Genomic DNA, 25,831 nt, shown 5'->3' on the forward strand with positions numbered 1-25,831 from the left:
TGGTCTGGAGCGGTTCTATGTATGGCAGCATCTAAGAAGGAAAAAGAAACAAAATTAACATTCTGCGTCCAGTGACCTTTCTGCAGAATTGATGGTGGCTGGGAAAATGTCAGTTTATATGCAGATAAAAGGGGAGTGTGATGGGTTTGGAATAAATGTTAGGATAGAGCCTAACAGAGAGAAGAACATTTGGACAGAGTCGATAACGATCAGGCTGGGAGGTTGAACAGTAATTAATGGGAACTCTTAGTGGGTGGTGGATAATGGCAGGGTATGTGGTAACAAGGCCTTGTGAGGGGGAGAGTTGAGGCCCAAAAATATTGATCTCGATACTGGGTCTGGAGGGCTGCAGGGACCCAAGTGGAAGATGAGGTGTTGTTCTTCTAGCTTGTGTTGAGCTTCAATGGAACTCTACAGCAAGACAGAAACTGAGATGTTGGACTGGAAACGGGGTGGTGCATTAAAGTGACAGGCAACAGGAAGTTCAAGGTCTTTTTTGCAAGCAGAACATAGATGTTGTGCAAAATGATTACCCAGTCTATGCTTTGTTTCACAACTGGGTGTTTTAAGAGAATTTGGACAGTCTTTGTTACTGGGCAAGAATAATGCAGACATTTCAAAGAAAAAAATGTCAGCTGTGGACATCACTGACTGGTCTGAGCGTTGATTGACCCTCCTGAAATGCCCGTGAGAAGGTGGTAGTGAACTGCCTTCCTGAACCGTTGCAGTCTCTGAGCTGCAGGTAGACCGGCATGGCCATTAGTAAGGGAATTACAGGATTTTCACGGATTGACACAGACTGAACGGCCAATATACTTCCAAGTCAGGATGGTGAGTGTCTTGGAGAAGATCTTGCAGATCATGCAGTTCCCATGAACCTGCGGCTGCTGTCTTTCAAGATGGAAGTAGTTGTGGGTTTGGAAGGTGCTATCTAATTTTATATTTGAGAGAGTGGATGTTTGTGAATGTGGTGCCAATTAACCAGGAGCAGCTTTTTCATGGATAGTACCTTGCTTGCCGTGTGCAGTTGGAGCTGCACTAATACAGGTAATGGGGGCTACAGAGGGGAAACCTTTACATTCCTGACTTGAATGTTGGAGATTTTGGACAGGTTTGAGAAATCAGGAGGGAAGTTACTTGCTGCAGTATCCATAGCCTTGGCCCTGTTATTGTAGCCATTGCATTTATCGGATGAGTCCGGTTCAATTTGTCCTTCATGGTAGCTCCCAGGATGTTGACAGTGGAGGATACAATGATGCTGAGGCCCAAGTCAAAGGATGCCTTGCTGCACGACTCTGTGACACAGTTTTACCCTCACACACACTGATCAGACTTGATAGAGCCTCCATCCACCCTAACAGCAAGGTCTATCACTACAACCCCGACTACAATCCCGAATCTCTCTGGTATTGGAGATAATGGGAACTGCAGATGCTGGAGAATACCAAGATAATAAAATGTGAGGCTGGATGAACACAGCAGGCCAAGCAGCATCTCAGGAGCACAAAAGCTGACGTTTCGGCCCTAGACCCTTCATCAGAGAGGGGGATGGGGAGAGGGAACTGGAATAAATAGGGAGAGAGGGGGAGGCGGACCGAAGATGGAGAGTAAAGAAGATAGGTGGAGAGAGTATAGGTGGGGAGGTAGGGAGGGGATAGGTCAGTCCAGGGAAGACGGACAGGTCAAGGAGGTGGGATGAGGTTAGTAGGTAGATGGGGGTGCGGCTTGGGGTGGGAGGAAGGGATGGGTGAGAGGAAGAACCAGTTAGGGAGGCAGAGACAGGTTGGACTGGTTTTGGAATGCAGTGGGTGGGGGGGGGGGGGAAGAGCTGGGCTGGTTGTGTGGTGCAGTGGGGGGAGGGGACGAACTGGGCTGGTTTAGGGATGCAGTTGGGGAAGGGGAGATTTTGAAACTGGTGAAGTCCACATTGATACCATGAGGCTGCAGGGTTCCCAGGCGGAATATGAGTTGCTGTTCCTGCAACCTTCGGGTGGCATCATTGTGGCACTGCAGGAGGCCCATGATGGACGTGTCATCTAAAGAATGGGAGGGAGAGTGGAAATGGTTTGCGACTGGGAGGCAAGTGTAGCCGACACCTCCTCCCTCACCCCTATCCCAGGCCCCACGGTGACATTCCACATTAAACAGAGGTTCACCTGCACATCTGCCAATGTGGTATACTGCATCCACTGTACCCGGTGTGGCTTCCTCTACATTGGGGAAACCAAGCGGAGGCTTGGAGACCACTTTGCAGAACACCTCCGGTCAGTTCGCAACAAACAACTGCACCTCCCAGTCGCAAACCAGTTCCACTCCCCCTCCCATTCTTTAGATGACATGTCCATCATGGGCCTCCTGCAGTGCCACAATGATGCCCCCTGAAGGTTGCAGGAACAGCAACTCATATTCCGCCTGGGAACCCTGCAGCCAAATGGTATCAATGTGGACTTCACCAGTTTCAAAATCTCCCCTTCCCCAACTGCATCCCTAAACCAGCCCAGTTCGTCCCCTCCCCCCACTGCACCTCACAACCAGCCCAGCTCTTCCCCCCCACCCACTGCATCCCAAAACCAGTCCAACCTGTCTCTGCCTCCCTAACCGGTTCTTCCTCTCACCCATCCCTTCCTCCCACCCCAAGCCGCACCCCCATCTACCTACTAACCTCATCCCACCTCCTTGACCTGTCCATCTTCCCTGGACTGACCTATCCCCTCCCTACCTCCCCACCTATACTCTCTCCACCTATCTTCTTTACTCTCCATCTTCGGTCCGCCTCCCCCTCTCTCCCTATTTATTCCAGTTCCCTCTCCCCATCCCCCTCTCTGATGAAGGGTCTAGGGCCGAAACGTCAACCTTTGTGCTCCTGAGATGCTGCTTGGCCTGCTGTGTTCATCCATCCTCACATTTTATTCTCTCTGGTATTGTATAGGTTAATGTAAGTGATAGTGAACAGAATTGGACATGTTGCGCTGACACTGAGAACAATCCTCCTGTATTACAGTGCGGTCATCACTATTCCTTCTCCTCTCGGAAAGTCTGTCCGGGCACACACTCACCTTGACCAGTGGTTAGCTACATCCCCCCATGCTGAGAAACTACACTGCCTGTGTGTCTCTGTTCAGTGGAGAACAGCAGATCTCCGGTTGGGATTGATTTTGTACTGTTCACTGTCAGAGCAGGAGGAGCAAATACAATTGAAAACATTGGAAACGCTCACTGAAGCGAACGCCAAGCCGAAAACCAAAGTTACCAAGAAAGCAGCAAAGAAATGAACCCGTCAGTGCAACATGAAACCACCTGAAGCCAAAGGCTCCTGTCAGAGACACCAACATCTCTCAGGAAAGAGCTGGGCCCGGATCAAAGGATCCCTGTCCCAGTTCCAAGTGGAGATATGGACATTAATTGATTTGAATAACTCAAAGCACACTTTCTCGGCTTCATTACACCCAGCTCTTCTCACACATTCTGCAATGAATCAGTGTGAGGTTCCCCCTCTCATTTTCACTGACCATCAGTTCGGGTGCAGTTGCAGTTCATGAACAAAAACAAAGTAGTTGGAAAAACTCAGGTTTGGCAGCATCTATGGAGGGAAAAAAAAGAGTTAACGATTCGGCCCAGTGCCTCTTCCTCAGAACTGGACGCAGAGAGATAAAGCTGAGGCCTTTGTTGAGTACAGAGCATTCAGCATCGGAGAGCAGAAGGTTAGGAGGGATGGTGAATACCCGGCAGGAGGTGGGGAGTTTGGGGGAGGGGAGAGAGTCAGAAGGGAGGGAAGGAGAGGTATGTTCCAGAAAGCCATGGGTATTTTTGAGTTGGTGCATCTTGTGGGCCTTATTGCCTGAAAGGAAAAGAAAAAAAAGTCCCTTGTTAGCACGACGAATGAGTCAGAGGATGAAGTGGAACTGGGGAGTGGAGCAGCCCTGAGCCAGTGTGTTACAATGCTGTTGGAGAGAGAGGTTGAGAGTATGCATGTGCCGCCACATGGCACTTAGGGTGGATCTCAGGATGTGGTGAGAGGAGCTGTCCGTGAAACGTTGAACATTATGGAGGTATCTATGCTCCTGGGAGGATTCAAAACATGAGGGATGAAACTTGAGTTGTAATCCACGTGGGGTGAGCCTGAGCCAGAGGCAGTCATTGAGGAATGTGACATAGTTGTGGAAAGTGAAATGGCTGGATGAAGGGTCTCAGCCCAAAATGTCAGCTTTTGTGCTCCTAAGATGCTGCTTGGCCTGCTGTGTTCATCCAGCCCCACACTTTGTTATGATGGCTGTGTAAAAGTCAGTTTCAGTTCCTGTCCATTTCTATTTCACATATTCAGGGAGACAGTAACACTGGTGCAGAAACCCCGCTTCACAACACAGTGACCAAGAAATGATTTTGTCTGATTCACCGGGAGCACTGGAAACTGACTTTGTCGGATTCTACAGCATCTGCAGTTCCTGCTATCTGTGAAATGGAAGCTGACATGCTGTCTTCTGAAAGAAAGGACAGGACATGGGCTTTTAATTGTTTCACAACTGCTTTTAAAATTGTATCAGTGATATCAGGTTTTGTGCTCCTGAGATGCTGCTTGGCCTGCTGTGTTCATCCAGCTTCATACTTCGTCATCTTGCTTTTAAAATATCCAGGTTTTATTATCTTTGAACATCAGTTTGAGTCTGCAGGTTTTCTGCCGGGCCTTGTGTTCACTGCCCTTGTGGAGAAAAGGTTTAGTTCCAGATCCAGTTGGGGGCGGCAGTAAGCTGGAGGCGGAGCTGGACATTTCTCTGTCTGTGACTCAGTTTACTGCCCGGGCCGCCTCTCACTCCCTGTCAGCTCTTTCTCAGTCAGGTCGGGGCGGGCTGTATAAAAAAGGAAGGTGAGGCAGCTCGGCTCTCACTCGGCAGCGATTGGAGTGAAGAAGCGTGATGTCTGGGAGAGGGAAAGGAGGCAAAGGCCTGGGAAAAGGCGGAGCGAAGCGGCACCGCAAAGTGCTCCGTGATAACATCCAGGGCATCACGAAGCCAGCCATCCGGCGCCTGGCTCGCCGTGGCGGGGTCAAGCGCATCTCGGGCTTGATCTACGAGGAGACCCGCGGGGTGCTGAAGGTTTTCCTGGAGAATGTGATCAGGGATGCGGTGACCTACACTGAGCACGCCAAGCGCAAGACGGTGACTGCCATGGATGTGGTGTACGCTCTGAAACGCCAGGGCCGCACTCTGTATGGATTCGGCGGCTGAGCAAATCGACCCTTTTCCAGCGAACCCAAAGGCTCTTTTCAGAGCCACCCAAACCCTCCGCCTGAGAGCGGAGACCTGAGGATGGGGAACCAGCACATTGGGCTGGTGCAGCGACTTTTAATTTTGTATCAATCCTTTAGGAAATATATTAACTTCGTGTCCCGCGTTGCAAGAGAGAGAGGGCGATTGTTAAATTATACTCTGCAGTAACGTGTTTTATAATCAAGATATCCCCACACTACAGATAGAGGTTTCACGGCCAGTCGAGACGATATGGTTCTGCAGCTGGTTATGTCAGATACAGAAGGAGCGGCCGGCTCCGTCATGCGACCATGGCTGATCTGTTTCTCAATCCTAAATCTTTGATTCTCTTCCATGTGAATACCAGAATATCAGTAATAACACCAGTGATAATGGGAACTGCAGATGCTGGAGAATCCAAGATAATAAAATGTGAGGCTGGATGAACACAGCAGGCCCAGCAGCATCTCAGGAGCACAAAAGCTGACGTTTCGGGCCTCGACCCTTCATCAGAATAATAACACCAGCTGTCCATACCATGAATAATAATTTGCTCTGTCCGTAATTTTGGACCCAGGCGCTAATCATACATATTACCGTGTTTGTACTTCATTGACGCTCCCAGGAATGATAATTTGTTCAGTTTTGATTCTGGTAGCCGTGCCGAGGTTTTTGTGGCGTGTTCATTACCCCATCCTGTCAGAGATGGTCAGGAAATGATTCAGAGCCCTCTCCGCGCTGACTGCAAGTTAGGTTCACAAGAAAATTTTGTAAAGCATAAGATATAATCTTAGGCGCAGGCGCATGGGACTTTACTTTTTAATATTATGTAAGCTCAGGCTGAAATCGGCGGGCGATTTGAAATTGACCAACTGTCATTTCAAGTTAACCAATCAGCCTCCAATAATTATTTTACTGCCTTTTCTGTCCTTCAGTGGCTGTTTGAGGGACGGGACTGTATCCAATCCCAGCTCTAGGGCGGGCTCTCCATTCCCATAAATAGGCAGCGCCGCAGCAGGATCAGTATTGAGAGTAGTACCTTGTGTGTGTGTTGCAGAGAATGGCCAGAACCAAGCAGACAGCGCGCAAATCCACCGGAGGGAAAGCTCCCCGCAAGCAGCTGGCGACCAAAGCGGCCCGCAAGAGTGCTCCGGCCACGGGCGGAGTAAAGAAGCCTCATCGCTACAGGCCCGGCACGGTGGCTCTGCGGGAGATCCGCCGCTACCAGAAATCCACCGAGCTGCTGATCCGCAAACTGCCGTTCCAGCGCCTGGTGCGGGAGATCGCTCAGGACTTCAAGACCGACCTGCGCTTCCAGAGCTCGGCCGTGATGGCCCTGCAGGAGGCCAGCGAGGCTTACCTGGTGGGTCTGTTTGAGGACACCAACTTGTGTGCCATCCACGCCAAGCGTGTCACCATCATGCCCAAAGACATCCAGCTGGCCCGGCGGATCCGGGGGGAGCGCGCCTAAACGGAGCGTGCCCGGCCCTGTACATTCACCCCGAGAAACACAACGGCTCTTTTCAGAGCCACTAAACTGTCCCGAGAGAGCAGCAGTCGTCAGGCACTGGACTTTAGTTAATGTCATCGCACAGCATGCTATTGATGTCTCAATGCAACAAGAGTTACAGAAAATGAATGGGTCTGGGATGCACGAATTCATATTGAAGACGAGGCAACTCGGGACGATCAGGTTTATAAATTTTCAGTAATCACAACAAATTCAAGTACTGCATTCCACCCTTTATAATTGATACATTTCCAATTGAACCGCCTGTGTGGGAATCGCTTCCCGTGGCGTTTCCCCAGCTGTAACTGAACTTGCCGGAGAAGGAGGGTGGGAAACAATCGCCAATTTCAAAACCCGCCACATTATACAAATGATTTTTGTAGTTTTGGCCATGCAATCGAAATTTTGCCCAATCTCCCACTAGCGTATTCGATCCTCTGAGGCTGGTCGGTTCTGTCTCGCATGGCATCTTTCTGGGGCCGAGCTATTCCATGTCTCATGTTCCCTGGATGGGGATACCGCTTTGAGTCACTATTTAAAGTCGCAGTCGCTGTCCCTGCAGCAAACCCTCCAACTTTATTCGTCCCGTTCTAGTTTTATCACTGTTAAAGCGAAAACAAAAGGGATGATTTTTGCGCGTTTAGAGGACCGTGTTTGCACATAAAATGAAAATTAGTTAGCCAGCAGTGAAAGTCTAGCTGCTTTTCACTGATGTTGTGGGTGGCTCTTAAAAGAGCCTTTGGGTTGTCAGATTCAAGAAGTGTCTTCACTTTTTAGTAGCGCCCCCAGCGGCGGTTTTCTTGGGCAGCAGCACGGCCTGAATATTAGGCAGCACCCCGCCCTGAGCGATGGTCACCCCTCCCAGCAGCTTGTTGAGCTCCTCGTCGTTGCGCACTGCCAGCTGGAGGTGCCTGGGGATGATGCGGGTCTTCTTGTTGTCCCGGGCCGCGTTACCGGCCAGCTCGAGGATTTCAGCCGTCAGGTACTCGAGCACCGCAGCCAGATAGACCGGCGCTCCGGCACCCACACGCTCAGCATAGTTACCCTTTCTCAGGAGCCTGTGAACACGGCCCACCGGGAACTGCAGCCCAGCCCGGGACGACCGGGACTTCGCCTTCGACCGGGCTTTCCCGCCACTGCCCTTTCCTCTCCCAGACATAACCACAGTCTCACAAACACTTCCACAGAGAATTCTGCAATGCGGCCACATCCCGCCCTCTTATACCTTCGGGAGGAATGGGGGTGCGGCCATTGCTGATTGGTCACATTGTTCAGTATCTCCTAATGTCGTTTCAATGCCCAATCAGATGTCTGCTTCCCTCACCAATCCGGAGAGGGCCCGGGGAGGAGGCCGGAAAATCCCGGCGCCAAATCATGAACCGCTTTCTTTCAAACTGGAGGAGCCCGCCAATAATTTCGAAATGGGTAGAAGTTTTACAAAGAAGAATCCGTTCATACTTCAGATAATTTACTTTTAAAATACACTTATATACGTCAACACCATCTCTCTCTGATTTCCCGGCCGAGTTGAAACCAACTATTTTTGATCTTGAATTCCCCACCACCCCGCGAAAAAACTTAACATTAAGCGGAAGGGGGAAAGAAAAGCCCGCCGAAAGTTATTCTCTGCACAGATTGAATTTAATTCACATCTACACCCGGATATAATGATAAAAGTGTCACACAACTGTTTCTTTCTCGTTGAACTCAATACTGCTTTAAACAATATTTTACAATCTCGCTCCCTATTGCACAAGATCAACAATGTTTCTACTTTTGCGATGCCAGTCCTGCAGCTGTTCTGCTTTTATCTCAGTTCACTTGGAAATTTTTCCGCCGACAGCAGAAAGCCTCATTTATAGCTTTCTGCAAAACCGGATAGAACCCGCGGGGAGATTTGACAATAAAACAAAATTCCTCTGCGTGGAAACCGTAGGAAAATACCGGCGCCAAATCATCAACCGTTTTCTGTCCGATTTGAAAAGCCCGCCAACATGGGCAATACGAGGAAGAGGTTTTACAAGGATTTTTGCGTTAATGCTTACGATTTAATTTCCTTTCAGTTAAAAATGTTCACTTCACATAATCTCTCTCTGTCACTCCCTAAGCAACACCGTTTCCAGAAAACATTGTAAAATAGCCCTCACTTATTGTGCTGGATCAGTCTTTCCGGACGGACTCGGTTCATTTTGAAAGCCTCTCACCGACAGCAGAAAGCCCCACACACTGCAAACTGAAAAAAAATCGGATAAATTCCCTGACAGATTTGGAAATTGAAAAAGGAATCGCGCGGCATTTCTCTTAATGGGACTCAAATAAGAGATCATAATTTTTCATTGCCACGGGTGAAATCCAGCGTTCATACCCCATTGGGACAAATTTGAAAAACCCTCCAACATGTAGGATATAGGGGGGAAAAGTTTCACAAAGAGGAATAAACAGTTTAATTTTTCTTTGAATTTAATTCAATTTCACATTACAAGTGCACGCTGATGTATTTCTAAAAACTTACACAACGTTTTTCGGGGTGAACGGGTTAAAACTTGAAACAATAGTTTGAAGTTGCCCTCCCATATTGTCCTTGAACACAGTTTCACACTTGCGACTGCAATCCTGGCTCTGGCTTTATCGCAGTTCATTTTGAAAGCCTCTCACCGACAGCTGAAATCGTCAATGACAAGTATCCCCCAACATCTGTTCGTGGGACTCGATCATTCCTGATCAAGGGGTAAATAATAACTGGAACACATAGGAGTTGTTGAAAAAAAAATGACTGAGTGACGATGAATGTGCTTTCTGCACAGGGAGGGAGGAGAGACTGGGTAGGAAGGCAACCGAAACTAACCGACAGAGGGACAGGGACCGCACGGTAATGTTTAGAACGTTTGTGTAAACAAAGATAAAGATTAGAGACATTAATTATAGATACCGAGAATCATTTACAAACGAAAAATGGTTCAACTGCTTCATTGAAATTGTGGGTGGCTCTGAAAAGAGCCGTTGGGTTTTGGATGTGTTTTTCTCAGCACAATGTGGGGTCTCACTTGGAGCTGGTGTACTTGGTCACCGCCTTTGTACCCTCCGACACGGCGTGCTTGGCCAGCTCCCCGGGCAGCAGCAGCCGCACCGCGGTCTGGATCTCCCGGGAGCTGATGGTGCTGCGCTTGTTGTAATGGGCCAGGCGGGAAGCCTCCCCCGCGATACGCTCGAAAATATCCTTGACGAACGAGTTCATGATGCTCATCGCCTTGGAGGAGATGCCGGTGTCGGGGTGAACCTGCTTCATCACTTTATAGATGTAGATGGCGTAACTTTCTTTCCTGGATCGTTTCTTTGTCTTGCCGCCTTTCCCCGGCGCCTTCTTGATGATTTTCTTGGCGCCCTTCTTGGAAGTCGCCTGCGCTTTCTTCTCATCCGGCATCGTCACGATCGTTTTCAGACACACAATAAACGGAAGCAGGCTCGGAGCTCGCATTTTATAGCCTGACCGCGTCAGCAATGCTAATAAGGGATGGGGGAAAAGTCTTGTTCCTGATTGGGTACTTTACAAGAATGTCACACCATGTGATTAGCCTTTCTGTGATTGGTTAGTGTGAAACACAAAGTGGGTCTGTTCGGATCGACAACGAAATGTGAAACACAAACCGAAAATTTGTACACGGATCAAATTCCTCGCTCCCTTGCAGTTGAACTGGTTACTGTCATCCACTAATATTTTGAACACTACCTCCGAGATTTTAATTGTGACAGGGTGTTTTGTTCTGCTCATGGTAATCTTTTGTGAGTAAAACGTTACCTTGTTTCATCACTAGCTGAGATTTCCTTATTAGGCTGTGGGCAGGATTGTATTGTTCAGACATTCGGGTTTATTGAGGGACACTTTGCCGAATATCTGTCAGTCTCTGCATTGTGGGAATGGGAGTGCAGTTCTCGATCTGTCCCTGTCTGTTTAGGCAGTATTATGATGATTATTCTCTCCTAAATCAGTCCCAGTCATACAGTCCGAGAGATGTACAGGGTCCACCTCGTCCATGGAAAGCAGATATCCGAGATTAATCTAGTTCCATTTACTAGCATTTGGTCCATATCCCACGAAACACTTCCTATTCATATACTCATCCAGATGCCTTTTAAACGTTGTAGTTGTAAGAGCCTCCAACACTTCTTTTGGCATTCAACCCATTCACACACCACTCTGTGTGCAAATATTGCACACCTTTGATTCATTTTAAGTCTTTCCCACTCACTTAAACCCATGCCCTCTCATTTTGCATTCTTCTATCCTGGGGAAAAGATCTTGATTATGCACCCTTTCCACACCACTAAATTTTATAAACACAGCCTCCAACACTCCAGGCACAGTTTCATCAAGGGAAAGTCATGCCTGCCAAATCTGCTTAAATTCTTTAAGGAAGTAACAAGCAGGGTAGACCAAGGAGAGCCAATGGATGTTATCTACCTGGGCTTCAAAAAGCCCTTTGGTAAGCTGCCGCACAGGAGGCTGTTGAGTAACATAAGGGCCCATGGTGCTAGCATGGATAGAAGATTAGCTGCCTGGCAGAAAGCAGAGAGTGGGGATAAAAGGCATGCTTTATACATTAATGATCTGGATGAAGGAACTGTTTGCATTCTGACTACGTTTGCAGATGATACAACAATAGGTAGAGTGACAGGTAGTATTGAGGTGCTGAGGCTGCAGTATGAATTGGACAGGTTAGGAGAGTGGGCAAAGAAGTGGTAGATGGAGTACAATGTGGGAAAGTGTGAGGTCATGCACTTGGCTAAGGAGAATAAAAGCATGAGAGATAATGATAACTGCAGATGCTGGAGCATCCGAGATTTTAAAAAAAGTGTGGAGCTGGATGAACACAGCAGACCAAACAGCATCTCAGGAGCACAAAAGCTGACGTTTTGGGCCTGGACCCTATATCAGAAAAGTGGGAGGGGCAAGAGGGTTCTGAAATAAATAGGGACAGACTGGGAGGTGGATCAAAGATGGATAGAGGAGGAGATAGGTGGAGGGGAATCGAGAGTTGCAGTGGGGTAGAGATCGCCTGAGGTTTGTCTGGATTCTCCAGCATCTGCAGTCACCATTACCTCTGATACAATTTTAACTTCACTGCAAAGCGTCTTCCAGGGATGCCTGACCCGAAGAAGTTACCATCCTCCCTCCAGAATAAAAGCATAGACTCTTTTCTAAATGGGCAGAAAATTCAGAAGTCTTGCGTGCAAAGAGACTTGGGAGTTCTACTCCAGGAATCTCTCACGGTAAACTCACAGTTTGAGTCAGTAGTCAGGAAGGCAACTGCAATACTGGCATTTATTTTGCCAGGACTTCAAGGCAGAGATTGACAAATTCTTGATCTCACAAGGAATCAAGGGCTACAGGGAGAGTGCAGGGAAGTGGAGTTGAAATGCCCAGCTGTGATTTGAATGGTGGAGTGGGCTTGATGGGCTGAATGGCCTTATTCCACTCCTGTAACTTATGGTCTTGAAGATGTTTAAAAAATAGGATGTGCTTATGAGGCTTTAGAAGACTCGAGTCAGGCCACATTTGAAGTAGCATGTGCAGTTTTGGGCCTCATATCTCAGGAAGGATGTACTGCCCCTGGAGCAGGTTCAGAGGAGGTTCACGAGAATGGTCCCAGGAATGAAAAGCTGAACATATGAGCAATGTTGAGGATTCTGGGACTGTACTCTTTGGAGTTTAGAAGGATGATAATCAAAACTTAGACTACTGAATGCCTGGACAGAGTGGATGTTGGGAAGATCCTTCCATTGGTAGGAGAGACTAGGACCCAAGGGCACAGCCTTCAAGTAAAGGGAAGACCTTTTAGAACAGAGATAAGGAGAAACTTCTTCAGCCAGAGAGTGCTGAATCAATGGAATTCACTGCCACAGAAGGCTGTGGAGCCCGGGTTATTGTGTACATTTAAGGGTGAGATAGATAGGTTTTTGATGATCAAGGGGATCAAGGTTATGGGGAGAAGGAAGGAGAATTGGCTTAAGGAGCTTCTCAGCCATGATTGAATGGCGGAGCAGACTTGATGGGCCAAATAGCCTGATTTCGGCTCCTATGTCTTATGGTCATATAGTAATACAGTTCGGACACAGGCCCTTCCGCCCAAACTGGTTCATGATGACTGTGGTGCCCACTCAGCTGGATCCAACTGCCCACATTATATCCCTCTACATCCTTCCCATCCATGTACATGTTCATTTTTTTTTAAGTGTTGATATTGTGCCTGCCTCAACAACTTTCTCTGGCAGCTGATTCCACATGTGCTCCACTCTCTCTGTGAAGTTGGTACCCCTCAGGTCCTTCTTAAATTCTTGCCCTCACACCTGAAACCTGTGCCCTCTAGTTTTCAATTCCCCATCTGTGGGGGAAAAAAAACAAACACGATATGCATTTATCCGACCTATGGTGCTCATGATTTTATACGTCTGAATAAGGTCACACTTCATTCTCCTACGGTCCAAGAAATAAAGTCCTACCCTGGCCAACATCTCACTATAACTCAGGACCACTAGTCCTGCATAAATCTTCTTTGAACACTTTGTAGTTGAACTAGGTCTTTTCTACAACAGGGTGGCCAAAACTGTACACAATACTCCAAGTCTATTCAAAATGCCTCGATCAATGAAGGCCAGCATGCTTCATGGCTTGTTCAGCACCCTATCCACCTGCGACACTGCGTTAACCAAACTACGTACCTGTACTCCTTGGTCCCTCTGTACCACATCACTACTCAGGACGTTACCATTTGCTGTAAAAGGCTTACTGTAGTTTGACATTCCAAAGTGCAACACCTCAAACCTATCTGCATTGAATTGCATTTTCCAATCCTTAGCCCACTTCCCCATCTAATCAAGATCCCTCTGTAATTTTCGATAACCTTCCCCACTATGAACGATACTGCCTAACATTGCATCATCTGTAAGCTTACTAATCATGCTTTGCACATTCACATCCAGATCATTTATGTCAATAACAAATAACAAAGGTCCCAGCACCAATCCCTGTGGCACACCACAAGTCACAGGCCTCCAGTCCGAGAAACAATCTTCAACTGTCACCCTCTGCTTTGTACCATCAAGCCAATTTTGAATCCAATGAGCTAGCTTTCCCTGTTCAAGTGAGCCACAACACACTGCAGCATCCCGGAGTTTCATAAAGCCAAAGAAGAACACAGATAGTGTCTTTAGAAATGACAGTTACTCAAAATGCATTGTTCGCAGATGCTACACAACTGATGGCAACAGGAAGACGCAACACATCCAGTGATAGTAGTCACCAGACTCTGTACTGAGGGTGTGAAATAACCACCAGGTAACTCTACCCTGTAAGCATCATGATAGCCCACGAAGTGACAGCCGCTGTTGAGAATGAAGGGTCCAACATTCACAATTAGCAGAACCAATGCGATTTACAAGCTACCATGCAAATACTGCCAAATACCTTCCCTAAGGCAAACTGGTAGGAAACCCGCCATCAGGATTCATGGACATCAACTCGCTGCCAAAAGCCATGGCCAACTATCACTCACCTTAATGCACATGGATAAAGAGGGACACCAATTTGACTGGGACAACGTAGCCATCAGAGGACATCCCAACCAAAGACATGCACAAGAATTCAAACTAGAACTCCATTAACAAACATGTCCAGCTGGACACCACACACCAACCACTAAGAAACCAATCTGGAAGTGATGCTCACCACCCCGGCAAACTGAGGCACATAAATAGCAAGAAGGACAGAATACCAACGTTTCATTCACGGTGCACTGATGATGTTGTGTAGCATGGTGATGAAATGTCTGTGAACAAACTTACAAGCTCAGTGAGCAAGTCAACAGCAGCGTATTTAATGAACTGACCCTGACATTTCCTGCAAGGCAAGTGTGAAAGTGATTATTAATATGTATCTGTCAATTTCCGCAATTTGACTGTCACTGTGATCAAACTCTGTCAGTTTCCACTTGGTGGCCATGTGAGTGCAGTTGTCAATAAGGATGTGTCAGATTCCACTCTGTGAATGAGAGTAATTATCAAACTGTACCTGTCTGTCAGATTATGCTGTGTGTAACTGGGAAGGCTGATACCAGCATATGCAGTTCTTGCTGTGTCCAAGGTTATTATCAATCTGTTCCTGTCAAGTTCGTCCATTTGGATACGTGCATGTAAGCAATGTGCACCTATAATTTGCTTCTCTGTCAATTTGCGAGTCCAGTTACCAAGATGTACCTGTGAGAACCTACTCTGAATATTTGAGTACAGTCAGCAATCCGTGCATGTCTCTCCGTGGATTTGTGATTGCAGTTCTAAGTTTGTACCTGTCACTTTATGCTCTGTGACATTGGGAGTGTTATCATCAATATATTTCTGCAAGTTTCAGTCTCTGTGAATGCGAGTTCAGTAATTAGTATGTGCATAATAGTTTCTATTTTGTGGCTATGTGAACATTTTTAATTCACCTTTTACTTGCAGTTTCTGAAGTATCAATACGGTCAAATACCACTTTTTTTGTCTGACCCTGCAATACGAATGTGTGAGGTTAGGTATCCATGTGTACTGATCACTTTCTACACCTGAAAGTGGATTAGGATTGAGGCAGCCAAAAATATTATCCGTGGAAGCGTGATTCATTATGTGGAGTTGATATCAGAGTAATTCTATGCAGATTTCCTTCAAGTCCTGAGGGTATACTTTGGATAAGGATTCAGTCTACCCATCTTCAAAAATGGTGTAAATGTCAATGGGTTATGTTAGGCGAAATCTGTTTGAACTGGGTATTTTGAATGGAGAGAGAAGCAAAATAAAGTGGCATTCCTCCGTGTTGTCTTATTGTCGGTTTGAACGTGTCTGACTGGAAATTAAAGCTCAATGTGTGTCTGACTCAATCTGCTCCGTGACTGTGGAAAGGATGTTCTCTGCTGTGACAGTGGGAACATACCTGCTGTTTGTTAGGAGGAGCTGGTCACACTTGGCTTTGTACTGAAGAAATGATACATTGCCTTGTTCCTTCAAGCATTTGTCTGCAGTAAGGAAAAAAACAGATAGCTCCTGTAAACCGTCATCAGATGGGTTTGAAAACATTAAACTGATCAATTCAACATTTAGCTAATAAACATTCAGATATTCAAATTATCACCAGGAATTCTAACAGAACTGTGGGTCTGATTGCACTCTTGCCCTGAGCTGCACTACATTTGATCAATTTTTAAAACTTCAACTCTAATTGAGTGATGCACAGAAAGTAACCAACACCCGTACAGCTCCATGACTGGAACTACCTAATGCAAGCTTGTCTGTGCATATGAGTTTAGTTACTGATCCATTCATGTCAGTTGCTACCTGTTGAATGTGTGAGTGTAGTTATCAATGTGTCCCTCTAAATCTTTGGCAAATTATTTCTGTATTACACAGCAGAGACTGACAGGGAAACATTGGTCCAGGCCAATCATTGTAAAAATGGTACAGAACAGAAGGAGGTCATTTGGTGCATCATGTCCATGCTGACCGAAACACCCCCAGATGGCCATCACAATCACATTTTCCTGCACACATCCCATAGCCCTGCAGGTTTCATTCTATTATCCTTCAGAACTTGGTCCATATGTGACAGACCATCAAAAGAGGAGAGCCAGATTATTTTGTGAAGAATTTGGAAACTAAAATTTAACACTGAGGACCATTGGGTGAGTACCCAGGTTTTAGTTCATGAGATTTTTTTTTGAAAAGAACCGTTGTTATGGAACAAGATGGACAGCCACACTCCATTGATCCTTCAATCTTCCAGCATGCGAAAACTGAGCATTTTAAATGTTTCATGTAAAGTGGAAAGCCAGTTACCATTCAAATTATTTTTTTAAAAATAAATGTCCATGATTATAAAATCTTCTGGCTTACAACAGAACAAACAAAAAAATCTAGTTCCACAAGATGAAGAATTCGAGAACAATCCTACGATAAAAGGTGGAGATGGTAGTTCCCCTGCCACCGTGATACATTTATGGAAATTGAATGCTGGCTGAATGGATGTAATTATTGGCTTGTTGTTTCTCAGCAGTGCTGGCTTGGAGAGACAGGACTGTTTGCTGTGCTGTAGTTGTCTATGACTAGATATGTGTGAGTGATAATCATTTTGTACAGATCATGTTTCTGTTAGCTGGAATTTAAATGGAACTCCATAGCTGTTAGTCCTTGGATCACATCTTTAGTTGTGATGTCTGTATTTTGAACTAGTTCTGAGTCAGTCAGTACCTGTATCTGTCAGTCCATCCACACGGAAACAAAGCTGAGTCATATTACAGGTCCCGTCGCACTTCCTCCGAACAAAGGTTCAACTTCAGAACATTCATTTCCGTACTCATATGCTGATAGACTTGCTGAGATTTTGCAGCAATTTCTACTTTTGTTTCTGATTTCCAGCATCTGCAGTTTTTCCCATTTGTCAGGCACATGTGTTTGAAGTTCGCATGATTTATTTGTTACGTTTATGTATTGGATAACTATTTATCAAAGGAACAATTCTGTCCCAATCAGTTACTGGTAAACTAAAATGAAGTGTCACTCTCAACACAAAACCAAAGTTGTTGGAAAAGTTCAGCGGCCCTGGAGGCATCTGTACATGCAGTTATCAAATTACACTTGCTGGTTTCTGTGATGTGAATATATGAATGTAATAATCAATTTATACCTGACAGTTTCTGTGGCATGAATATTTAAATACAGTTATCATTCTGCCCCTGTCAGTTTCTTCTATGTGAATGTAATCATCAATCCTTACCTGTCAATTTCAGCTTTTGTCAATATGTGAGCATAGTTATCATTCTGTCCTTGTCAGATTCTGCTCTGCTTATGAGTGTAATTATCACATTTTACACAGTTCTGAGGAAGCATCACCAGACCTGAAACATTAACTGATTTTCTCTTCATAGATGCTACCAGACCTGCTGAGCTTTTCCTGCATGTTCTCTTTTTGCTCCTGATTTACAGCATCCACAATTCTTTTGTCTTTTTTATATCAGATTTTACCTTTCAGTTTCTGCAAATTGAATGTGTGAATCCAGTTGTCAATCCGTATAAGTTTCTGCTCTTCAATGAGTGTAGTTATCAATTTTCTCTGTCAAATTCTGCTTTGTAAATAACTAAGTATAGTTATCTCTTTGTTCTTTGCATATCGATAACTACGCTCTTGCATTCACGTATCAGAAAATGGAAGGGACAATGACAATTATGCACACATTCAGAATGCAAAAAAACTGACAGGTACAGATTGATAAATGTATGCACACATTATAAACATGTCGAGATTGAGATGAAAGAAATGACATAAATGGATCAATAACTAAACTCATATGCACAGACAAGCTTGCATTAGGTAGTTCCAGTCATGGAGCTGTATGGGTATCAGTTACTTTCTGTGCATCACTCAGTTAGAGTTGAAGTTTTTAAAATTGATCAAATGTAGTGCAGCTCAGGGCTAGAGTGCAATCAGACCCACAGTTCTGTTCGAATTCCTGGTGATAATTTAAATATCTGAATGTTTATTCGCTCAATGTTGAATTGATCAGTTAAATGTTTTCAAACCCATCTGATGATGGTTTACAGGAGCTGTTTCTTTTGTGTCAGTTTTTGCTACGTGCTAGCATGAGCGTATTTACCAATCTGTAACTTTCAGTTTCTCCCGTGTGTATCTGACAGTGTAGTTATTACTCTGTTATAACAAGGCACAGAGCTGGATGAACACAGCACGCTAAGTAGCATCAGAGGAACAGGAAAGCTGATGTTTCGGGCCTGAGCCCTTCTTCAGAAAATTGTGAATGTGTGAATACATTTATCATACTTTGCCCGTCAGTTTCAGCTAGACCAATGAATGAATGAATGTAGTTGTCAATCTGTCCCTGTCAGTATGTGAAATCTGAATATTCAAATGTGTTTGTGTAATTGTCAGTCTATACCTGATACATTCATCGAGCAGAAACTGAGGTTTTGTTTTCAATATATTCCTGTCAGTTTCTGCTTGGGGAATGTGCGCGCATTTTAATAAACCTGCCCCTATCAGCTTCCATATCATCAAGGCAGGAATTTAATTATTAATCTGTACCTGTTAACTTTGGTTTTGTGAAGAACTGGGTGTAGTTATCGAATTGTATTTGTCAGTAGCTGCCACGTGTAGATGTGAGTGTAATTATCAAGCTGTCCCTCTCAGTTTCTGCTGTGTCATATGAGTTTAGTTGTCAATCAATACCCATCCATTCCTGCTTCATGAATTTGGGAGTGCGTTGCAAAAAAAATGTGAAATTTCTGTGAATGTGCAAATGTAGATCACAATCTCTACATTTTGATAATGTGTGCACACATTTATCAATCTGTACCCGTCAGTTATTTTGCATTCTGAATGTGTGCATAATTGTCATTGTCCCTGTCGTTTTCTGATACGTGAAGACAAGAGTGTAGTTATCGATATACAAAGAATAAAGAGAAGAAAGAAAATTACAGCACAGGAAAATGCCCTTCCGCCCTCCAAGCCTGTGCCGATCGAGATCCTCTGTCTAACCTGTCATCTATTTTCTAAGGGTCTGTATCCCTTTGCTCCCTGCCCATGCAGATACCTGTCCAAATATATCTTAAAAGATGCTAACGTGTCTGCGTCTACTACCTCCGCTGGCAACGCATTCGAGGCACCCACCACCCTCTGTGTAAAGAACTTTCCACGCATATCTCCTTTAACCTTTCATCCTCTCACTTTGAACTCATGACCCTAGTAATTGAGTCCCCAACTCTGGGAAAAAGCTTCTTGCTATCCACCCTGTCTATATCCCTCATGATTTTGTCGACCTCAATCAGAGCCCTGCCTCACTCTCCATCTTTCTAATGAAAATAATCCTAATCTACTCAACCTCTCTTCATAGCGAGCACCCTCCATACTAGGCAACAGCCTGGTGAACATCCCCTGCACCCTCTCAAACCATCCGCATTCTTTTGGTAATGTGGCGACCAGAACTGTACACAGTATTCTAAATGTGGCTGAACTAAAGTCTTATACAACTGTAACATGACCTGCCAACTCTTGTACTCAATACCCCGTCCGATGAAGGAAAGCATGCCATATGCCTTCTTGACCATGCTATTGACCTGCGTTGCCACCTTCAGGGAACAATGTACCTGAACACCCAGATCTCTCTGTTCATCAATTTTCCCTAGGACTTTTCCATTTACTGTATAGTACGCCTTGAATTCGATCTTCCAAAATGCATCACCTCGCATTTGCCCGGATTGAACTCCATCTGCCCACCTCTCCAGTCTATTTATATTCTGCAGTCATCTCTGACAGTCTCCTTCACTATCTGCTACTCCACCAATCTTAGTGTCATCTGCAAACTTGCTGATCAGACCACCTACACCTTCCTCCAGATCATTTACGTATATCACGAACAACAGTGGTCCCAGCACAGATCCCTGTGGAACACGACTGGTCACCGGTCTCCAATTTGAGAAACTCCCTTCTACTACTACTCTCTGCCTCAATGATATGTGATTGTCACTTTCTACTCTATGGCTGTGAGAGTATTTTCTCATTTCTGCCAGTCAGATCCTGCCCTGTAAATCTAAGAAACTAATTATTAAGCTATACCTGTCACTATCTGAGTTGTAAATGCATTTATCATTCTCTCCCTGTCAAGTTTCTGCTGTGTGAATGTGCAAGTGAAGTTATCGATCTGTGACTGTCAGTTTCAACTGAATATTGCACTTTCAGCATCTGCAGGTTTTCTTTGATTTTCAAATATCTGCTCATTAACATGAATAAGATTTTATCTGCAGCTATGTAAGGTGCTGTAAGTGAAACCGTCAGTGATTATACAATTTGCTAACCCTCGCAGTGAGGCTGAAGTTTGAGTATGTTCCACAATATTCATTCTATGGTACAGTTTAAGTTTTATTCTAATATTGGTCAGTCTCTGGTTTGAATGTGTTGAGTTTAATGTGCACATTTTTGTTGCAAGTTCACTGTACGAATCATTCTTAATTGTAAGTCAAAAAACTTGGTATCTGATTGAATATATGTTGTTTTCTGTCTGTTTTCAGGTCAACATTTAATTTCCTTCAGGTAGATTTAAAACTTTATATTCAGCAGTGGGTTCTGCTATTCAGTTTGTGGCTCAAACAGATTCAATGGCAATATAGGTTTCAATCTGACACTTGTCCTGATATGCAATTCCTCCGGTTTGTACAAAAGGAAAAAAAAACTTTAGTTACCTCTCTCAGTCTAAGACACGGTGAGATATTTGGAGGTACAATGAATCTCTTGTTCAATCTACTACTTGGACTACTTCATGGGAATTCAGTATGTCAAAAAATTCACACAATTTTTTTTGATGATGTCGCAAACAATTGATACTTAATTTATGACCATGGCCATTACCATGTAGTTAAATCCTACAGGGAGTGCATGGAGATTGGAGAACTGAGCTCACTTTTTGTTCTGTTTGTCTCTTTCATAGAAGGCTAGCTCTCTGACCTGAAATCTGAGAGTAGAAATCATTTTTAGTGTTACATGTGCTGAGGCTTGAAGTGTACATGGTCTTCATGGCTATTAGATGTTGAGGAATGTGTGTTGGAACGGTGCACGTGTGTATTTGGAATACATTGTAAATCACTCGGTAGGTTGGTGTGCGTGCGTGTGCGTGTGTACACATGTGCAGTTTATGTTATGTGCTCTCAGTAGCCATTTTATGTCACACATTTGGAAGTCACATTATTTAATTGTTCTCTCTATGCCTGGGACATCAATTTGTCAAAACATAGACACAGTCCTGATCAGTTACTGATAATGTGAATGTTTTCTTCCATATCTGTACTCACACTGTGCAAAGTAACTGTGTAACTGCATGAACTATTTCTTCACCTTGACAGTAATTTTAAAAACCTGCTTACTAAATGCAGATTTACTGCAGTTCCTCGGTGTCCGTATCAGATGAGGATTCAGTCTGTGACTTTTCAAAAATGTCATAAATGTCAGTAGGCTACGAATGAAGAAAATTATAGCAACCGAGGAGGTGTGCATTGGGAAGAGAGAAAACAAACTACTTGTATTTCGTTGCTTGTATTTGACTGTTGGCTTGAATGCATTTCTCTGGAAATTGAGTTCAACGTGTCTCTGACTCAAACTGCTCTTTGCCTGTGGAAATGATGCATTCTGACAGCGGTAACATACCTGCTGTTTGTGAGAAGCAGCTGCTCACACTTGGCTTTGCACCAAGGAAATGATACTTTGTCTTGGTCCTTCATGTATTTGCCTGGATGAAAACAGAAGAGAAACATTCTGTAAATCAGCATCAGCCAAGTTTGACAATCTCAAACAGATTAACGTATATTCAGTTGATAATTATTAGGATGTTTCTTTTCTTCAACTTCACCTGACAATGCAGCAGATCTCCAAAAGCTTGAGATTTTAAAATAAGCCTCTTGGACTATAACACAAATCATCAGACTTCTGCCTTTTCTTTGAAGCCATCAATTCAAACACAGGTCTAACTCAGCGAGGTCCAGAAACTGAACAATTGCACAGCTGCATCTAAAGGTGCTACCTGAGGATGCCGTAATATTGACACAGTTTGTGTTACGAGATCCCAACACACTAACTGTTGTAAAGAAGCACAACAGACACTATTTCAAATGTTTTTACTCGAGACATATAATCTGTTGACTCCAATCTGCGTCCTTTACAGGATTCTTATGTTTCCACCATCTTGTCTGTGTTTCCACTATTCAATGCACAATGTCAACAAACAGTGTGAAACAGTAGCCAAACAAGCAACATTTGGGGCAGGGCCACCAATGGCATGGACTGCTTTTCCCAATAATTCCCAACAACAAACATCAATGGGTCATTCCGTAATTCCCTTCTCTCCCACTGTCAAGAATGCAACTGGGGCTGTGGGGAAAAGGGCAGAGAATGCTTCAAGCTGAGGCATTGGCCCTTTGTGGAGCTATAATAGATTTCTTTCGCAGGTCATGTTAATAACTCCCTGCCTCCACCTCTCTCAGAATTGAATGAGCAATGTTTGGGCTGCCCAAGTCTAAGAGACACCGAATGGCTGGCAGCTAAGCTGTTCCTCTAGCCCTGCTGCATATAACTGACACGTGGTTAAACAGAATGAAAAAAGCCTGCTCCAGCATTTAACAAAGACACAATGGTACTTTTGAGAAGAGGTTATTCCGAGGCAAAAGGGAGCATTGCACAAACAACAGCTGCAAGATTTGTTGGAGACAGTTTGAAGGTTTGCAACAGTCCCTTTAATGAAAGGATGTTGTCCCATTAGATGAATATAGTTAGTTAGGACGAGGGGTGTCAATCATCCCAAAGACAGCTGGCCTAGCTCATCATGAAAACAGCAGATAACTCCATCTTGCAGCAATATTCACGCTATTAAGAAATTGGTTCCAGTTAAAGATCCTTCAGATGGATTTCAATGTAATTCTAAATCTATATATAAGCATTAGGGGAGAAGATTCAGATATGGGTATGAAAGTTAATTAGTCTCCAGAAGCTTTCCTATGTCACTAAAGGAATGCCTGGTGCATCCTATAAGAAGCAAATGGCTCACAATTCATTCGCACCAACAGAGCTAAGAGTAGGGTAAGCAAAATGCTTTAAATAAAACTCACTTTATAATATAATTAATATCATGAATCTCATAGCAAGTCGTAAGAATCAACTCAGCAATAGTCAGCCCTGCCAATGCTGCAGTTGGAGATAACACAATGTGGAGCTGGAGGAACACAGCAGGCCAGGCAGCATCAGAGATGCAGGAAAGTTTAAGTTGTGGGTCAGGACTCTTCTTCAGAAGCATCAACTTTCCTGCTACTCTGATGCGGCCTGGCCTCCTAGTAGGAGTCAACTGTCTGTTTTATTATAATTCAGACAGTGGGAAAATAAGAGGAGTAACAGAATTTAATAGAGACACAAAATTAATACAATTGACAGCAGAATTCAAGCTAGCCTGATAGGCAAGCGATTCTGGGGCATGACTGAAGGTGTACAGCCAGTAACTTTGAAAAGCGAATTAATAGATGCATGGAAAGGTCCCATGGCCTGGTGATTACATTGTCTGTTAAACATTATCAGATTGTGGTGAACCTTGGCCTGTCTAATAGAGGGTCCATCTTCAGTTAGGAGTTTCAAAGGATTGGTTGTATAGAATAAGGGGAAAGGCACAGTGGTCCAGTTGCATTGGATCACTGTAACAAAACGTATAATATTGTATTCCACTGTGAGAATCAGAGTGTCATCAATCAAAAATACCCTCACTTAATGTGAATTCAATGTAGTTATTGAGAGTATATTTGTGACATGAATTCAATCTATTCTCTTCAAATGCTGTGAATGACAATGGGCTGTCAAAAATGACCTTTACTGGAACTGGGTTAGATTATATTGAGAAGAGGAAAAAAAAGGTTACATTTGTATTTTGTTGGTGGCATTTGATCGCTGGTTTAATTGTTTCTTTCTGGAAATTGCGTTCAATGCGAGTTACTTAAACCGCGACTGTGGAAAGGACAGTCTCCGCTCTGACAGTGGGAACGTACCTGCTGTTAGTAGGAGCAGCTAGTCACACTTGGTGTTGCACCACGGAAATGTGACATTGTCTTGGCACAACAGATAATTGCCTGGAGAAAGGCAAAAGAGAATTCGCCCGTAAATCGACATCCACCGAGTTTCACAACATCAAAACTCATCAAGAGAAAATTTCGTGAATACTCATGATAATTCCTTGTTTTAAAGCCAACGAGTCGAACAGAAAAGGGTCCGGTTACACAACTAACCCGGGTTCCTCCTCTTTCTTTTAGCGAAATTCTAAAACAATTTACTGAGATACAAAAACTAACCAGATCCACGAATGGAATGCTGACACGGTTCAATATCCAGCTCCCAATACACGAACTATTGAAGGGAAGCACAACAGGCACGATTTCAAATATTTTGCTGGAAACTCTTAATCCGGTGACTGCTATGTTTCTCCTTCGCGGGATGAGCCCGTTTGCACACACTGCTTTGTTTTATTCACGGTTCAATGCAAACTCGCAACTAACAGCGTGAAACAGCAGCCAAACAATGAATTTCCATCAGTGTTTAGAAGACTAAAAGCTACAAGCCTGACCCCCAGCAGCAGCTTCTTGCCGCTGTGTCTCCCTCCGCAGGCCCACACACAGCCCGAGAAAGGCCTCCCTCTCCCCGCCCCCAGGCCGCTCACTCCAAGTTCCGGGACCAGTTCCTGCTCCGCTCCGCCTCTTACCAACAGCCCACGGTTCTCCCTGAACTGAGCCCGAATCAATGCCGGTCTCGGACCCCCCTCTGTGCCCCAGACTCACATCTCGATGCGCTGCTGGAAGGAGCCTGCTGTTCCCTCGCTTCCCTGGGCGCTGGTCTCTCCATTGCGGCCTGTTTCAAACAAATCTCTTCCACTCACTGAGTCAATGCCCCTCAATGGCGGCTCAGCGGAAAGCTTCACGCATGCGCTCCTCTGGTCAGCAACAAGCAGCTTTTTTCGGGGTGGGGATGGCAAGGATCACGCATGCGCTGATTTCCCCGCTGAGTCCCAGAAACAAACATCAATTGGTTACTTGTCCGTCTTCCCTGGACTGACCTATCCCCTCCCTACCTCCCCACCCACACCTTCTCCACCTATCTTCTTTACTCTCCATCTTCGGTCCGCCTCCCCCTCTCTCCCTATTTATTCCAGTTCCCTCCCCCCATTCCCCTCTCTGATGAAGGGTCTCGGGCCGAAACGTCAGCTTTTGTGCTCCTGAGATGCTGCTTGGCCTGCTGTGTTCATCCAGCCTCACATTTTATTATCAATTGGTTACTTCCCCAGTTCCCTTTCCTCCCAGTTTAAGCAAAGCGAATGGAGGCTGTGGGGGAAATGGCATAAAGTGTTTCAAACTGGGGCATTGGCCCTTTGTGAAGCTCCAATGGAGCTCTTTCCCGGGTCATGTTAATATCTGCCTCCCCCGGCTTTCTCACAATCTGGTGGGGAAGCGGAGAAGCTGGCAGCCGTTCGGCCCA

The 25,831-nt window shown here is 44.9% G+C and overlaps 4 protein-coding genes and 1 long non-coding RNA gene across 5 annotated transcripts; 2 read left to right on the forward strand and 3 right to left on the reverse strand.

Moving 5' to 3' along the window:
* Positions 1–4,910: 4,910 nt before the first annotated feature.
* Positions 4,911–5,222, forward strand: LOC132207043 (histone H4). The gene has a single exon (XM_059642234.1). The coding sequence runs from the start codon at positions 4,911–4,913 to the stop codon at positions 5,220–5,222; it is 312 nt and encodes a 103-aa protein (XP_059498217.1).
* Positions 5,223–6,297: 1,075 nt separating this feature from the next.
* Positions 6,298–6,714, forward strand: LOC132207053 (histone H3). Its single transcript, XM_059642245.1, has one exon. The coding sequence runs from the start codon at positions 6,304–6,306 to the stop codon at positions 6,712–6,714; it is 411 nt and encodes a 136-aa protein (XP_059498228.1). The 5' UTR covers positions 6,298–6,303.
* An 805-nt stretch (positions 6,715–7,519) lies between these two features.
* On the reverse strand, positions 7,520–8,015 carry LOC132207126 (late histone H2A.2.2-like). The gene has a single exon (XM_059642303.1). The coding sequence runs from the start codon at positions 7,961–7,963 to the stop codon at positions 7,520–7,522; it is 444 nt and encodes a 147-aa protein (XP_059498286.1). The 5' UTR covers positions 7,964–8,015.
* Positions 8,016–9,266: 1,251 nt separating this feature from the next.
* Positions 9,267–10,182, reverse strand: LOC132207027 (histone H2B 1/2-like). Its single transcript, XM_059642216.1, has one exon. It carries the CDS (start codon positions 10,172–10,174, stop codon positions 9,794–9,796), a length of 381 nt encoding a protein of 126 aa, XP_059498199.1. The 5' UTR covers positions 10,175–10,182; the 3' UTR covers positions 9,267–9,793.
* Positions 10,183–21,062: 10,880 nt separating this feature from the next.
* Positions 21,063–25,286, reverse strand: LOC132207075 (uncharacterized). Its single transcript, XR_009443310.1, has 3 exons — positions 25,138–25,286; positions 24,355–24,435; positions 21,063–22,061 (listed from the first exon to the last, which is right to left on the reverse strand). It is a non-coding gene; the product is annotated as an uncharacterized LOC132207075 (long non-coding RNA).
* Between the last annotated feature and the right edge of the window lie 545 nt (positions 25,287–25,831).

The sequence above is a fragment of the Stegostoma tigrinum genome, chromosome 44 (assembly GCF_030684315.1).
Source record: "Stegostoma tigrinum isolate sSteTig4 chromosome 44, sSteTig4.hap1, whole genome shotgun sequence".
In the NCBI taxonomy this organism is placed as follows: domain Eukaryota; kingdom Metazoa; phylum Chordata; class Chondrichthyes; order Orectolobiformes; family Stegostomatidae; genus Stegostoma; species Stegostoma tigrinum.